The sequence below is a fragment of the Primulina huaijiensis genome, chromosome 3 (genome assembly GCF_012295235.1).
Source record: "Primulina huaijiensis isolate GDHJ02 chromosome 3, ASM1229523v2, whole genome shotgun sequence".
Taxonomy (NCBI): domain Eukaryota; kingdom Viridiplantae; phylum Streptophyta; class Magnoliopsida; order Lamiales; family Gesneriaceae; genus Primulina; species Primulina huaijiensis.
In genome coordinates this window covers 19,643,038-19,655,333 of record NC_133308.1, presented here as the reverse complement: position 1 = coordinate 19,655,333, position 12,296 = coordinate 19,643,038, and the positions used below count along the sequence as shown (strand labels likewise).

General features: G+C 35.2%; 2 protein-coding genes across 2 annotated transcripts; both read right to left on the bottom strand.

The window, feature by feature from the left end:
* Positions 1 to 6,648: 6,648 nt before the first annotated feature.
* On the bottom strand, positions 6,649 to 8,235 carry LOC140974601 (uncharacterized). Its single transcript, XM_073438161.1, has 5 exons — positions 8,159 to 8,235; positions 7,963 to 8,050; positions 7,564 to 7,836; positions 7,370 to 7,471; positions 6,649 to 7,287 (listed from the first exon to the last, which is right to left on the bottom strand). Exons 1-5 carry the CDS (start codon positions 8,233 to 8,235, stop codon positions 6,649 to 6,651), a joined length of 1,179 nt encoding a protein of 392 aa, XP_073294262.1.
* Positions 7,937 to 12,022, bottom strand: LOC140974599 (uncharacterized). Its single transcript, XM_073438160.1, has 5 exons — positions 9,339 to 12,022; positions 9,174 to 9,273; positions 8,369 to 9,082; positions 8,159 to 8,245; positions 7,937 to 8,050 (listed from the first exon to the last, which is right to left on the bottom strand). Exons 1-3 carry the CDS (start codon positions 12,020 to 12,022, stop codon positions 8,369 to 8,371), a joined length of 3,498 nt encoding a protein of 1,165 aa, XP_073294261.1. The 3' UTR covers positions 7,937 to 8,050; positions 8,159 to 8,245.
* Positions 12,023 to 12,296: the final 274 nt, after the last annotated feature.

The following is a 12,296-nucleotide window of genomic DNA, read 5'->3' as shown; positions in this document are numbered from 1 at the left end:
AAAAAAAATTTCGATTTAAATTTTAAATTTTAATTGTAGAAAATTAAAAGTATATTTACTAAATCAAATAAACAATTCTTAAAAAATTAAAAATATACAAAATAAATATCAAATGATGAAAATTTATCGTATAAATATACAATAAATTTTGTTCAAACATACAATATATAAAAATATTGATAATATTTTCAAAAAAAAAAGTTTTCGGGTTAACCCGCGACCCAACCCGAAACCCGTCTAACCCGATACTAACCCGAACCCACCCAACCTGAACCCGACCCGAAACCAAAAAACCACAACCCGAAGCTGATTTTTTTTTTGTGTCGGGTTGACGGGTCGTGTTGTATTTTGCCACCCCTACAAGACTATGAACACAATTTTTAATGTCTTTGCATGAAGACTATCATTTACCTAAACTTTGAAGCTCATATCTGTTGTATATGTGAGTGATTGTGTGGGTGAGAAAATTAATTATTTACAGTATATATACTCTCAAATGTATCCTCAAACACAATGGAAAATGTTGTCACTAAGCTAATATATCTATTTTAACTCCCTTTTTGGGGTTACTATCATTTTAGTCAATTTCTTTGTGTAAGCTGCTCATGCTTTGAATCACATTCAAAAGATTATATTTGATCTGTAAGATGTTGTATATATAGCCTCCAAGTTTCATATATACTAGTTAATCTGTACACGCGATGCGTGTGTGTACATTTTTTATCATTATCGATGGACTAAAGTGTAATTTGACAAATTATGGAGAGACTAAATTGATATTTGAATTGTTAAAATAAAAGTGTGTGTTGAAATCTAATATAAAAAAACAAAATTCTAATATTAGTATCATATAAGGGTAAAGTTGAAAGAAAAAGTTGGTGTTCTTCTTAAGTGGTACTTACTATCATGTTCTCAACTTTAATAAAATAGAATAGATGTTAGACACTAAAATATGACATTTGAAAAAGGTTATGTACTGTTTCTGATATTGCAACGATTATATTAGACTTTATGGAAAGTTGGAGGTGTGGTCGGGATCCAGGAGCAAAAAGGTTGAATGAATGAACCGATTGAATGAGAAAAACGGTTGAATGAAATGATGAGAAAAACAGTTGAATGAAACGGTCGGACGATCAAAATGGTTGCATGAGCTGAACGGTTGAATGCATCTAACCGGTTGGATGAGCAAACGGTCGAATGTATGTGATTTGACACAGTGATTATAACTCTTGATTCGTTGATATCTGGACAAAGTGATAAACATTAAAGTTGTAGCTTTTTTTCTTAAATTTTCACATAATCAAGAATCACTAAATTTCGAGTTTAAAATACAGAGATATGCTCAAAATACAAGCATTACTCATGTACAACAGCTTCTGTGTTGCAGACGAGAAAATTCATCATGATTTATCAGCTTTTTAGATTTTGATTTAGATTTCAACATTTGAAGATGATTTGTATATCATTGTCGTATATTTTCAACTCATGCTGAATTGTTTCATTATGATAATCAAGCTGAGAGATAATACCAAAATACTAGAGCTGGTCTATCAAGACGTTTGGCTCGATGATATTTGGCTGGTCGGATTTTGCGACCACCATTTCGCCTTGATAACGTCCGAATTTGCTCGATTGGCCCGACATGTGATTTCTAGAGAATTGATTTGGCTTTGTAATTGTTTTGTCCACTAGTCAATTGGATAAGTGGGTGGTGGATGTCATCGAAATGTTTCACATTGCCATATTTTCAGCTAGGGGTGTTCATCGGTCGGTTCGGTTCTATTTTCGGTTTTTTATTTCGGTTTTTTCGGTTTTTGGTTTTAGAAATATATAATCCGATATCTGAACCATTTTTCTTCGGTTCGGTTCGGTTTTCTACCAAAACGGTTCGGTTATTTCGGTCGGTTAATTCGGTTTTAGTATAATTATTTAAAGTAATAATATAAATATATTGTAAAATATAATATGTTAACTTTCTACATGTTTTCTTAGTAAAATATTTAAATATAAGGTTTAAATTAATTAAACAAACAACAATCAACTAAAAATTGTTCAAAATAGTTTTTCATTCACTAAATATCATATCAAAATATATAATATAAATAAAAATATAAAAAAAATTATTAATTTAATGAAATTTCGGTTTTTTCGGTTTGTTCGGTTTGATATATATAATCCGAAATCGAACCAAATAAACTTCGGTTTTAACATTTATATCCGAATTACAAAATTCGCCTTTCGGTTCGGTTCAGTGTTTGGTTTTTTCGGTTTGGATTTTCGGTTTTTTCGGTTTTATCCGAAGTTTGAACACCCCTATTTTCAGCTTGGATTCATTAAGTTCCAGTTTGTCAAATCTTTTGCATACTTATGTAAATATGTTAACAAGATTTTTTTCTATCTTCAAAATCAGATTGCTAGAGTTTCCGCGAACTAATAATTTTTCTTTCCTCAAATATTTTGTTGGTATTTGAATTTTTTTTTGGTTTTTCTTATTCATGATCTTTTCATTCATGATGAATCCACAATATCAATTAAGCGACTGAAATTGTATGCAAATTGGTTTTTTCCCCCCTTTTAATTTCATCTTTTATTGGAGTAGGAACCGTTGGTTCCAGAATCAAAATCACTGCTTTAGAACGGTTGTCAAACTTTTTATATATCTTATGTATAAGAGCGGTCAAAGCTAGGCATGCTTAACGGTTCCTAGGTTCCGGTCCGGTTCCGAAGGATTCCTACCAGTTCTGGTTCCTAGGTAAACCAATCTGAACCGCGGACCAATTCTATAATTTATAGACCGGTTATGGTCTGGGTCGAACCGGTTCTGAATTTCGGGTCTGACTTTTATTATTATTTATATAGAATTACTTTAATTAATGGATATTTTTTATTTAGTATTTTGAGTGAAAACAATACTGACTAATCATAAAAATAAAAATAAAATAACTTAAACATTGATTTTTATAGTTGAACATCTAAAATTCATCACGATTTATTAAAATATATTTTGAATACTCTGAATCTTCGTCATAGGTTGAGCTTTGAAATTTGTCGATCGCTCCAATGATCCATTTTTTTTTTCGGCTGCAAACCAATCTTGTATGCATGTTAGCATGATAAGTATTTCTGGCTTTAAATTAGTTCTTTGTTCAACAATGATTCGTCCACATACTAAAACTGCTGATTCGGAAGCAAAACCCGAACTTTGAATGGCTAGGACATCTCTTACAATTGCCGAGCTAAACTGGATAAAGTTAAGAGTTTACTTTCCTCTAATCAAGAACATATAAATTATATGCAGTCCCAATATATTGACTTAGATAAATTTCGATCTCATTATAATTTGTTGTTGTCACCAATTTTCTTTTGAATTTTTGTCGTTTCAAAATTTGAAAGAAGTTGAGTGCTCTAATTTTCTTTTCTCCATCGGCCTCTCATCTGGCTATGCATCAGTTCACATTAGTCACTAGCATACAAATCAAACAATTCTTGGAGAGAATGCATGATTGACTTTATTTTCGTCAATATTATTTCAAATAAATTTAGTATAATATTAAAAAAAACATGTCTAAACCTCCTTAACTCTGACTAGGATCAAGTAATGTTACTAAGTCATATACTATTGGGGTATTCTCTCAATATTTTAAAATTTTTTTTTCCATATTTGAAATAAAATCATGCATAACAGCATCATCACGATATTCAATAAATTTATAAAATACATTGAAAAGCAAAGGTAGAAACATGGTTGAATAGGGTAGTTAATGCAAAAAAAAAAAATCGATTTCTTCTAATTTAAAATTTTCTAACAAAGAAACAAAGTTACTGAAATTATCCCAATAATCGACAGTCAAATTTAAAGACTCTACCGTAATATTATTTTAATATGAAGTAAATAAATATTGAAAACGCAACAAAGTGTGAAACAAGTTATATAAAGAATTCCATCTTGTTTCAACAGAAAGATGAAATTTTTTAAATTTAATCATGTTTGATTTGATTATTGTTTTCTAATCACGTCCATGTTTTCTTTCACTTAATAATTTCCCACACTTTGAATTTTCTATTATAATAGATATATGCTCATCACATGCGCATTAAACACATATGCTGATAATATGACATGCACATTGATAAGAACAAATCATATCTCTTTAAGAATTTATTTTGTCTTATTCATGGTTATCTGCTATTTTTATATCAGGTTTTACGCTTAAATCATCATATTTTTATTATTTGTAGGTTTAACCAAAAGGTGTAAAAAGTTTAATTTTGAAGATAAGGTCAAAGAATTTAATGTCAAGTAGGAAGGATTCCCGAAAATGAAGGAAATAATTGATGAAAAGTTTTTCTTATCATTCAAGAATATTTGATAAAATTGAGGAATTTTTATGATCTTGGAAAAAATTTGTGCCAGAAAAAGGTGATTTTTATAATATTTGAAGTTGTCAAGATGGAGTTTAGGAATAAGGAAAAAACAGAAGATGTCCTGGAACAAGGTGTGATCACGTCTTATGTCTGCTTCACTTTTGCCTTGTATCTGCATGAAGGAGCTCGAAATATGATCAAAATATCATATTTTAAAAATTCATAATTGTGGTATTTGATTTATTGAATATTTTGGAAAGAGAAAAATTTTTAGGATGAGATAATGAAAGATTTCATAGAGTTTTTATGGACCATAAAAACTCAATCTTCTTTATTGATAGACTTCATCATATCATACTAGGAGGAGAGTTTATTTTTGTATTTTTTTTCTCTATCTCTTGTCTCTCCTATATACACGTAAAATACTACAATCTCAAGAGACTTTTCATCTTCGAGACGTGAAGAACCACTTGGAGACATCATCTAGACATGAAGAACAAGGAGGAGGAGACGCACTAGACGAGTAAAATTCACGAGCCATCGCTGAGATCTCTTCTCTTTATTTTTATTGCTTTAATTTCACGAATTCAAATATTAGATTTTTGTCTATTTTTTATTTTATGGAGCAATCGGCTTATGAATGAGACCACGATAGGGCAAAACTTGTTAGTGTTGTTTGCATATTGGATTGATTAGAGTTTTGATTTATTTTATGTAATTTATTGATATTTGCATATATCTATTGTATTTAATCTGACCAATTAATTGCATGTTTGTTGTTTGATATTGACTCGAAAGAAAATTGATTGAAAATAGCTTCAAAAATATTGATCAAGTAATGGTTAAACTAATGAGAAATAGTCTTTGGTTCAGTGTGCGATGTTAGACAAAGATCTGGAATTCCATAATTTTCGAATGCATTTTTATTTAATTAAATTCAATTAGAAATAATTGGATTGTTAAATAAAAATATGATTATTAATTCTAGAAATAGATTAATAATTAAGATAGAAAATTTCATCGTGACTTTAGAATAATTATTGTTTGATCGAATCCAATATGTGACAGTAATTGATGTTTGATATAGTTGCGTATTCCCGATCATTTTATTTGAATTTTAATTTCTCCTGAGCTTAATCCACTATTTAATTTAATTGTGTTATTTGCTCTAGAATAATTTATTTATTTTTAATTAGTCTAAATATTCATAAAAATCACTTATTTTATATAACATATATTAAATTAAATAATTTATATCCAATAATCCGATAATAGGCTATGTGAGAACGACTTGGTCTCTATTCAACTATATTATTACTTGACCTAGTGCACTTACTAGTTTTCTCAAGTGAAATCGTCGGTCAAATTTTTGGCGCCGATGCTGAGGAATATTTTTTTTAATATTAGGATTGATTATTTTTTTGAGACTAGGATTTTATTTTTGATATTTTTATTTTCGACTATGTTATATGAGCCATGCTCGAGAGAATAAAACCATGTGCCACTTGATTTGGAGATTGAAAGCACTCTTCGACGTATACGTAGAGCCCAGATGCAGAATAATCTAGCTTTTGAGTTTGAATCTGAAGAGGAATTTGACACAGAGTATAAGAAAGATTATACAGAGAGTTATGAAGATATGGCTGGAGAAGAGGATAACCGTACTCTGATGGAGCTTCATGGACCAATGGTTGGAGGTTATGGGTCCAGCATTGTTCGCCCTAGGATTCAAGCTAATACATTTGAGCTTAATTAAGTAACTACAAAAAAAAAAAAAAAACGGCTAGCGACGGTTAACCTGCGCGAAAACCGTCGCTTAAAGGGTTAGGCGACGGTTGTAGCGACGGTTTAGTGATCCGTAACCGGAGGTCGCGTCGCCTTCTCTCAGCGACGGTTTCTCAATAACCGTTACAATGTAGCGACGGTTTTGTCGAACAATACCGTCGCTATGTTAGCAACGGTTTGTTAAACAGTCGCTAATGTAACGACAGTTTAGTTAAACCGTCGCTTATATTAGCGACAGTGTTTATCACAATACCGTCGCTATACTAAGCGACGGTTATATAAAAACCGTCGCTCTAGCGACGGAATTTAACATAGCCGTCGCTATATTAAGCGACGGTGTAATATACAACCGTAGCTATATTAAGCGACGGTTTTAGAAAAACCGTCGCCTTTTTCTATTATTTTTTTTTAAATTTCCCTTAAATATGTATAAAAATATATTGTGTCCAGTACAATTGAAAAAAAAAATAACAAAATTTGAGAAATGTAATCATATTACTAATCCACAAAGGTTAATGAAAGTGTTTGGTACAAATGTCGTAAAAAAAATCGAAAAAAACTATCCTCAGGTGACTGGGTCTCTTCATCGTCGTCATCTCCATCCTCGTACCCCTGCGTCGGAGGAACATAACTTTGTGATAATCTGTGGGTACGAGATGAAGAAGCAACTAATGCGCCACGTGATCGACCCCTGTGAGAAGTGCCTGGTCCAAGCAGCGTGCGGCCTGATGTATGCGCAGTAGCTCCCTGTGACATGCCTGCAACTAAGACTCGGACATGCTCTTCTAGTGACACCATGCGATCTCTCAGCATGGCGTTCTCCGCCTCTGTTGCCTGCATCCTCTCGTAAAGTTCATCGTTACGGCGTAAAGATGAATCTAGAGTCTGTCGCATGTCTGCCATCTGCTGGGACTGAGACGACTGACTGACACCCGATGACCCACCATGTCTACCCGGAGCCATCTCATCTGGATATAAGGTGCTGGCCATCGACCCACACCCGTACATCCTCCCCTTCTTCTTCCCCCCAACCACACTCTTGAACATGCTGTTCACCGAACGCGGGCTGGGAACAGCATGCTCTGATCCATCATCTACAGGGGTCATCGACTCAGCCATGTAGCGCTCCATCTCTTCCTGTGATGTTGATAAAAAATGAATCATATCGATTATTCTTAATGTAAACGTTAATGTGAATAATGATATTTCATAAACTTACGTGAAGCAGGCGTGATCGCGTGTCAACGAACGATCCATCGTCATGTCGATGTGTGTGAACGTATAGCTCCCATGACGTTGGATTTCTGCCATGTCGTGCTCGCTAAAATAAACTCATTAATTGTAAAACATTAACATATAAGCTCATTAATTGTAAAACATTAACATTTATAAATAATGAGATGAGAAACATACGTACGTCTTCGCACCTGCAATATGTTTCGTCGTCCCTGTTCCTTGACCTGCAGGCTCGTTGTTCCTGTTGGCCTTGTTCTTCGCGGCTCTGTCCTGCCAATCCTGTTGCTGCCATGTAGCAGTCCAAGCAGCCCATCTCTCAGGCGTGACCGTCTGTGGATGATGGCCACTAGTCCTCCAGCCGTGAATGGTCCGGCGGTATAGGGTAGCAGTGGTACGGAACCACAAGTCTCGTACCTGAGCATCAATGTCAGCAGCCCATGTATACCTCGTCTGCAATATTTTTTTTTAAGTTAATAGTTTAATAAAAATTGAAACATTTTATAGTAAATAGTAATTGTTTTAATAAATACTTCCACAGAACGGTTCCCAGTACCACTGCCGCTGCTCAGGTGTCACATACCTCCACGACCAGCCGGGATCACATGTCTGCAATGAGAACTGAGCCGATATGTATCTCGAGACACGACTATTATGTGGGACAAATCTATAACCAGGAAAAAATGTCGTCGTAATCTTTTTTGTAAAAGAATTAAATAATTATAACAAAATATTTTCAAACAATTACTTTAAGTTTAAAAAAAAAGTTACTTACATCCCATCCCTGATGCTGAGCTCAATCCTGTTATCAGGCGGTGGAGGAGGCGGGGAATCATCGCGATGTCCAGACATAGTGTGTAAACTGAAAACCCAAAAATTTCGTTAATATAAAGACTTTAGATAATGAATAAAAGTTTTGAACATGCAATACACAATATTAAACATTTAGTACACGGAAATTTATAATAATCGTTGTGAAACAAACCTAGTCACTCTGATGACATTGTCGTTCCTCATCGTCGGTTGGAACAGATTCATCTCTTTCACTATCAGTGGAGTATACATCAATTTCAATGTCATACACAACATCGACATCGACAAGATTTTGCGATGCTAACAGAAATTGAGTTTCAACAGCATGTGTTTCACTGTCATTGTTCTGAAAAGCATTTGTGATATCCTCGGGTGAGGTAACAGGTGCGGTGACATCAGAGACATAAGCTCTTTGACGCAAACTGCTCACATACATCCATTCTGAAACAGCTCTTCTTGTCGTAGGATATCTCAAATAGACCACTTGTGACGCTTGTGTCGCAAAGACAAATGGCTCCCATGAACCTAATCTTCTGTTACAATTAACATCTACAATCTTGTACTTACTGTGTACGCGCGTGCCTGAACGAGGATTGATATCAAACCAAGAACATTTGAAAAGTATTGCTTGCTTCAGTGGGAGACCAGAATACTCAACTTCAATTACTTCTTGTACTTGTCCGTAATACTCTGTACACTCTCCACGTTTGTACTGACCGCTAACTTGAATGCCTGAGTTGTTTGTTGCTTTATAAGTTGTATCATTGACCGTGTGGAAGTTGAAACCATTGACATTATATCCTCGATACGTATTGACCTTTTGAAATGGACCTGCTGCAACCTGTTTTATCATTGGAGACATAGATTCTGCGCTCTGCAATTCAGCCTACATTGATAAATATATTACAATAAAAATTAAACTTTCACTTATCGAGTTATTGTCCACAAACTTAAATAGTTAGAAAATATTTACTTACGTAATTCTTGAACCACCCAAATAAATTGGTATGCAACAAGGAGTCAATATTAGCGTCATTCAAGTGTGGATTCTCTCTGTGCAAGTAGTCTTCGTACATTCTGTTCATGAAACTTGTATTTAGTTTGAGGGAAAATTTTATTAACATTTTAATTTAAATAATTACCTGACAAATGGCGTGATTTCCTCGCAATTCAGTAAAATATATGTGGCAAGTTCTTGATATTCATCAGCAGTTAGCCATCTAGACCTTCCCGCTCCAATCTTTCGTCCTCGACTGCGAAAAATAGACAACATCTCTGTGCTTCCAGTGTCTTCGTAAGTTGCTTGATGTTGTCTACGTTTTCGTCCCCTAGCTGTCGATGTCTCATTGAAGTAGTACTGACAGAATATTGACGCCTCCTTAACCAAGTAGGCATTGCATATCGAACCCTCAACCCGTGCCTTATTACGAACTGTGTTCTTCAGCTTTCTAAGAAATCTTTCGTACGGATACATCCACCTAAATTGAACAGGACCTGCGATGCGAGCTTCGAAAGGTAGATGCACACATAAATGTTCCATGGAGTCGAAAAATCTAGGGGGGAAAATCTTTTCTAACTTGCACAAAATGAGGACAAGATCATCATTTAAACGCATAATATCACTTTGTTTGATGTTTTTGGATGTTAAGTCCGCGAAGAAAAGGCTTAGCTCTGTCAATACTTCCCAAACAAGACGTGGTAACAACTCTCTGAATGCAACAGGAATCAAACGTTGCATGAACACATGGCAGTCATGACTTTTCATCCCAAACATTCGCAATTTCTGCATGTCCACACAACGTGCCATTTTGGAGACATAACCATCACAAAATTTAACATCCTTAAGCCAACCGAATAAAACTTGTCGGCCTCTCCTGTCAAGAGTGTACGCTGCTTTAGGATATTGACCTGTATCTCCGTCGGGATGTAACTCTGGTCTTATATTCATTTGGACGAGATCTGCCCTTGTTTTTGCGTTATCTTTTGTGCGTCCTTGTATGTTACAAACAGTGTTGAAGACATTGTCGAAAACATTTTTCTCAACATGCATCACATCCAAGTTGTGTCGAATCAAGTTTGTACTCCAGTAAGGAAGTTCCCAAAGTATACTTCTTCTTCTCCATCCACATTGCACATAACTAGCAATTTCTTTGTTTATCGTTTCAGAGTCAACCTCATACGAAGGTCTGAATCCGTATTCTTCCAACTCGTTCAGTAACTCATCACCTTGTTTGACAATTGGCGCTGGGTCCAGAACACGTCTTCCACGAATAAACATAACTCTATTTCGACGCAATGGGTGATCTTCAGGCAAGAATTTTCGGTGGTTGTCAAACCAACTTGTTTTGCCACTGCATGGTAGGGTAAAAGCGTTTGAATCAGACATGCAATGAGGACAAGCCTGCTTCCCTGCAGTGCTCCACCCGGATAACATTGCGTAGGCTGGAAAATCACTTATGGTCCAGAGCAAAGCAACTCTTAGATTAAAGTTTTGTTTCGAATGCATGTCGTATGTCTGCACACCAGAACACCACAGTGATTGGAGTTCTGCAATTAACGGCTGAAGAAATACGTCGAGTTTGTCTTTCGGGTTATGTGGCCCAGGTACAATCACCGTCAAGAACATGTATTCTTCTTTCATGCACATCCAAGGGGGTAAGTTGTATGGCGTGACAATAACAGGCCATGATGAATATTGCTGACCACTTTGACCAAAAGGTTGAAATCCATCGGTTGACATTCCTAACCTCACATTTCGAATCTCAGATGCAAATGATGGATGCATCGCGTCGAAATGACGCCACGCTGGAGAATCTGAAGGATGTGTCATTGTTTCACCATCGAAATGATGTTCCTTGTGCCAACGCATATGTGAGGCTGTAGCTGTTGACGCATATAATCGTTGCAAACGTTGAGTGATTGGAAAGTAATACATCTTTTTGTACGGAGTTTGTGTTTTACGATTAGTAGATCGACGTCTGCTACGCCTGTACCGAGGATGTTGACAAATCTTACACTCTGTCAATGAGTCGTCTTCCCCCCAATATATCATGCAGTTATTTTGACATACATCTATTTTCTCGACTGGAAGTCCAAGATCTTTAATAAGTTTCTTTGTCGCATAAAAACTCTCAGGCACTGAGTTATCGGAAGGACATAGCTCAGACATTAATTGACACATATCATTATAGTTTCGCTCAGACATGTTATGCTCTTGTTTCATCTTCAATAATCGAGCTAACACAGACAACAAAGAATGACCGTGTGGATTTCCATCCCAAATTTCTTTCTCAGCAGATTTAATCATTTCGTACAGAGATTTTACAGGACTGTTTGGACTTTGAGGATCATCATTGCCAGAGTCTGTATGGGGATTTTCTTCGGCAAATTCATTCGTTTCATTTTGATTTGTGTCATCGAAGTATGGGTTTCCATGTTCAGTATTACAAAAGTATTGATCAGATTGAATCGGGTCAATGAATTCTTGTTGAGTTGATCTGTTTACGAAACAAGTAGATGAAGAAGGAGCCTCCATATTGAAGTTTGGAAACATAGGAGGGACGTACTGATCACCATGAAACTGCCAACAATAATAATTCGGTACGAAACCATATCTACCTAAATGAAACTTTACAGTCTCGGCTTCCTCAAAACATTTGTTTCGACACTTCTTACGGTTGCATGGACATCGTAATTTCCCATCCAATAAACACTCAGGATGACTTAGTGCAAATGACACAAATGTCTCAACACCAACACAAAATTCACTACTCAAGAACCCATTTTCCAACCTACGATACATCCAACTTCTATCTGTGTTATCCATTGAAGCCTACAAGTTTTTAAATATGAAAAAAATCATGCATTATTTACAAAATAAATAATCTATTACGCTAAATTTCATAAATCAAATACTACGTTAAAATTCATAAATAAACTACTACGTGAAAATTAAAATTTCATATCTTGTAAAGAAAACGCTTTAAAAACCTGATGTGCGCGAAGATTTGCAGATCCACGTAACGTTGGAAGATCACACACCGACGAGCGAATCTACGAAATTATATAGTCTCGCTAATACCAGAGAAGAAAGGCGAAAA

Coding starts and splice junctions, on each gene's coding strand:
- LOC140974599 (XM_073438160.1), bottom strand. CDS start 12,022: ATGGATAACACAGATAGAAGTTGGATGTATCGTAGGTTGGAAAATGGG. Junction 9,274..9,338: donor GAAATCACGCCATTTGTCAG/GTAATTATTTAA, acceptor TTTCATGAACAG/AATGTACGAAGACTACTTGC. Junction 9,083..9,173: donor TTGGGTGGTTCAAGAATTAC/GTAAGTAAATAT, acceptor TTATCAATGTAG/GCTGAATTGCAGAGCGCAGA.
- LOC140974601 (XM_073438161.1), bottom strand. CDS start 8,235: ATGTCTGGACATCGCGATGATTCCCCGCCTCCTCCACCGCCTGATAAC. Junction 7,472..7,563: donor TTGCAGGTGCGAAGACGTAC/GTATGTTTCTCA, acceptor AGTTTATTTTAG/CGAGCACGACATGGCAGAAA. Junction 7,288..7,369: donor CGCGATCACGCCTGCTTCAC/GTAAGTTTATGA, acceptor TCAACATCACAG/GAAGAGATGGAGCGCTACAT.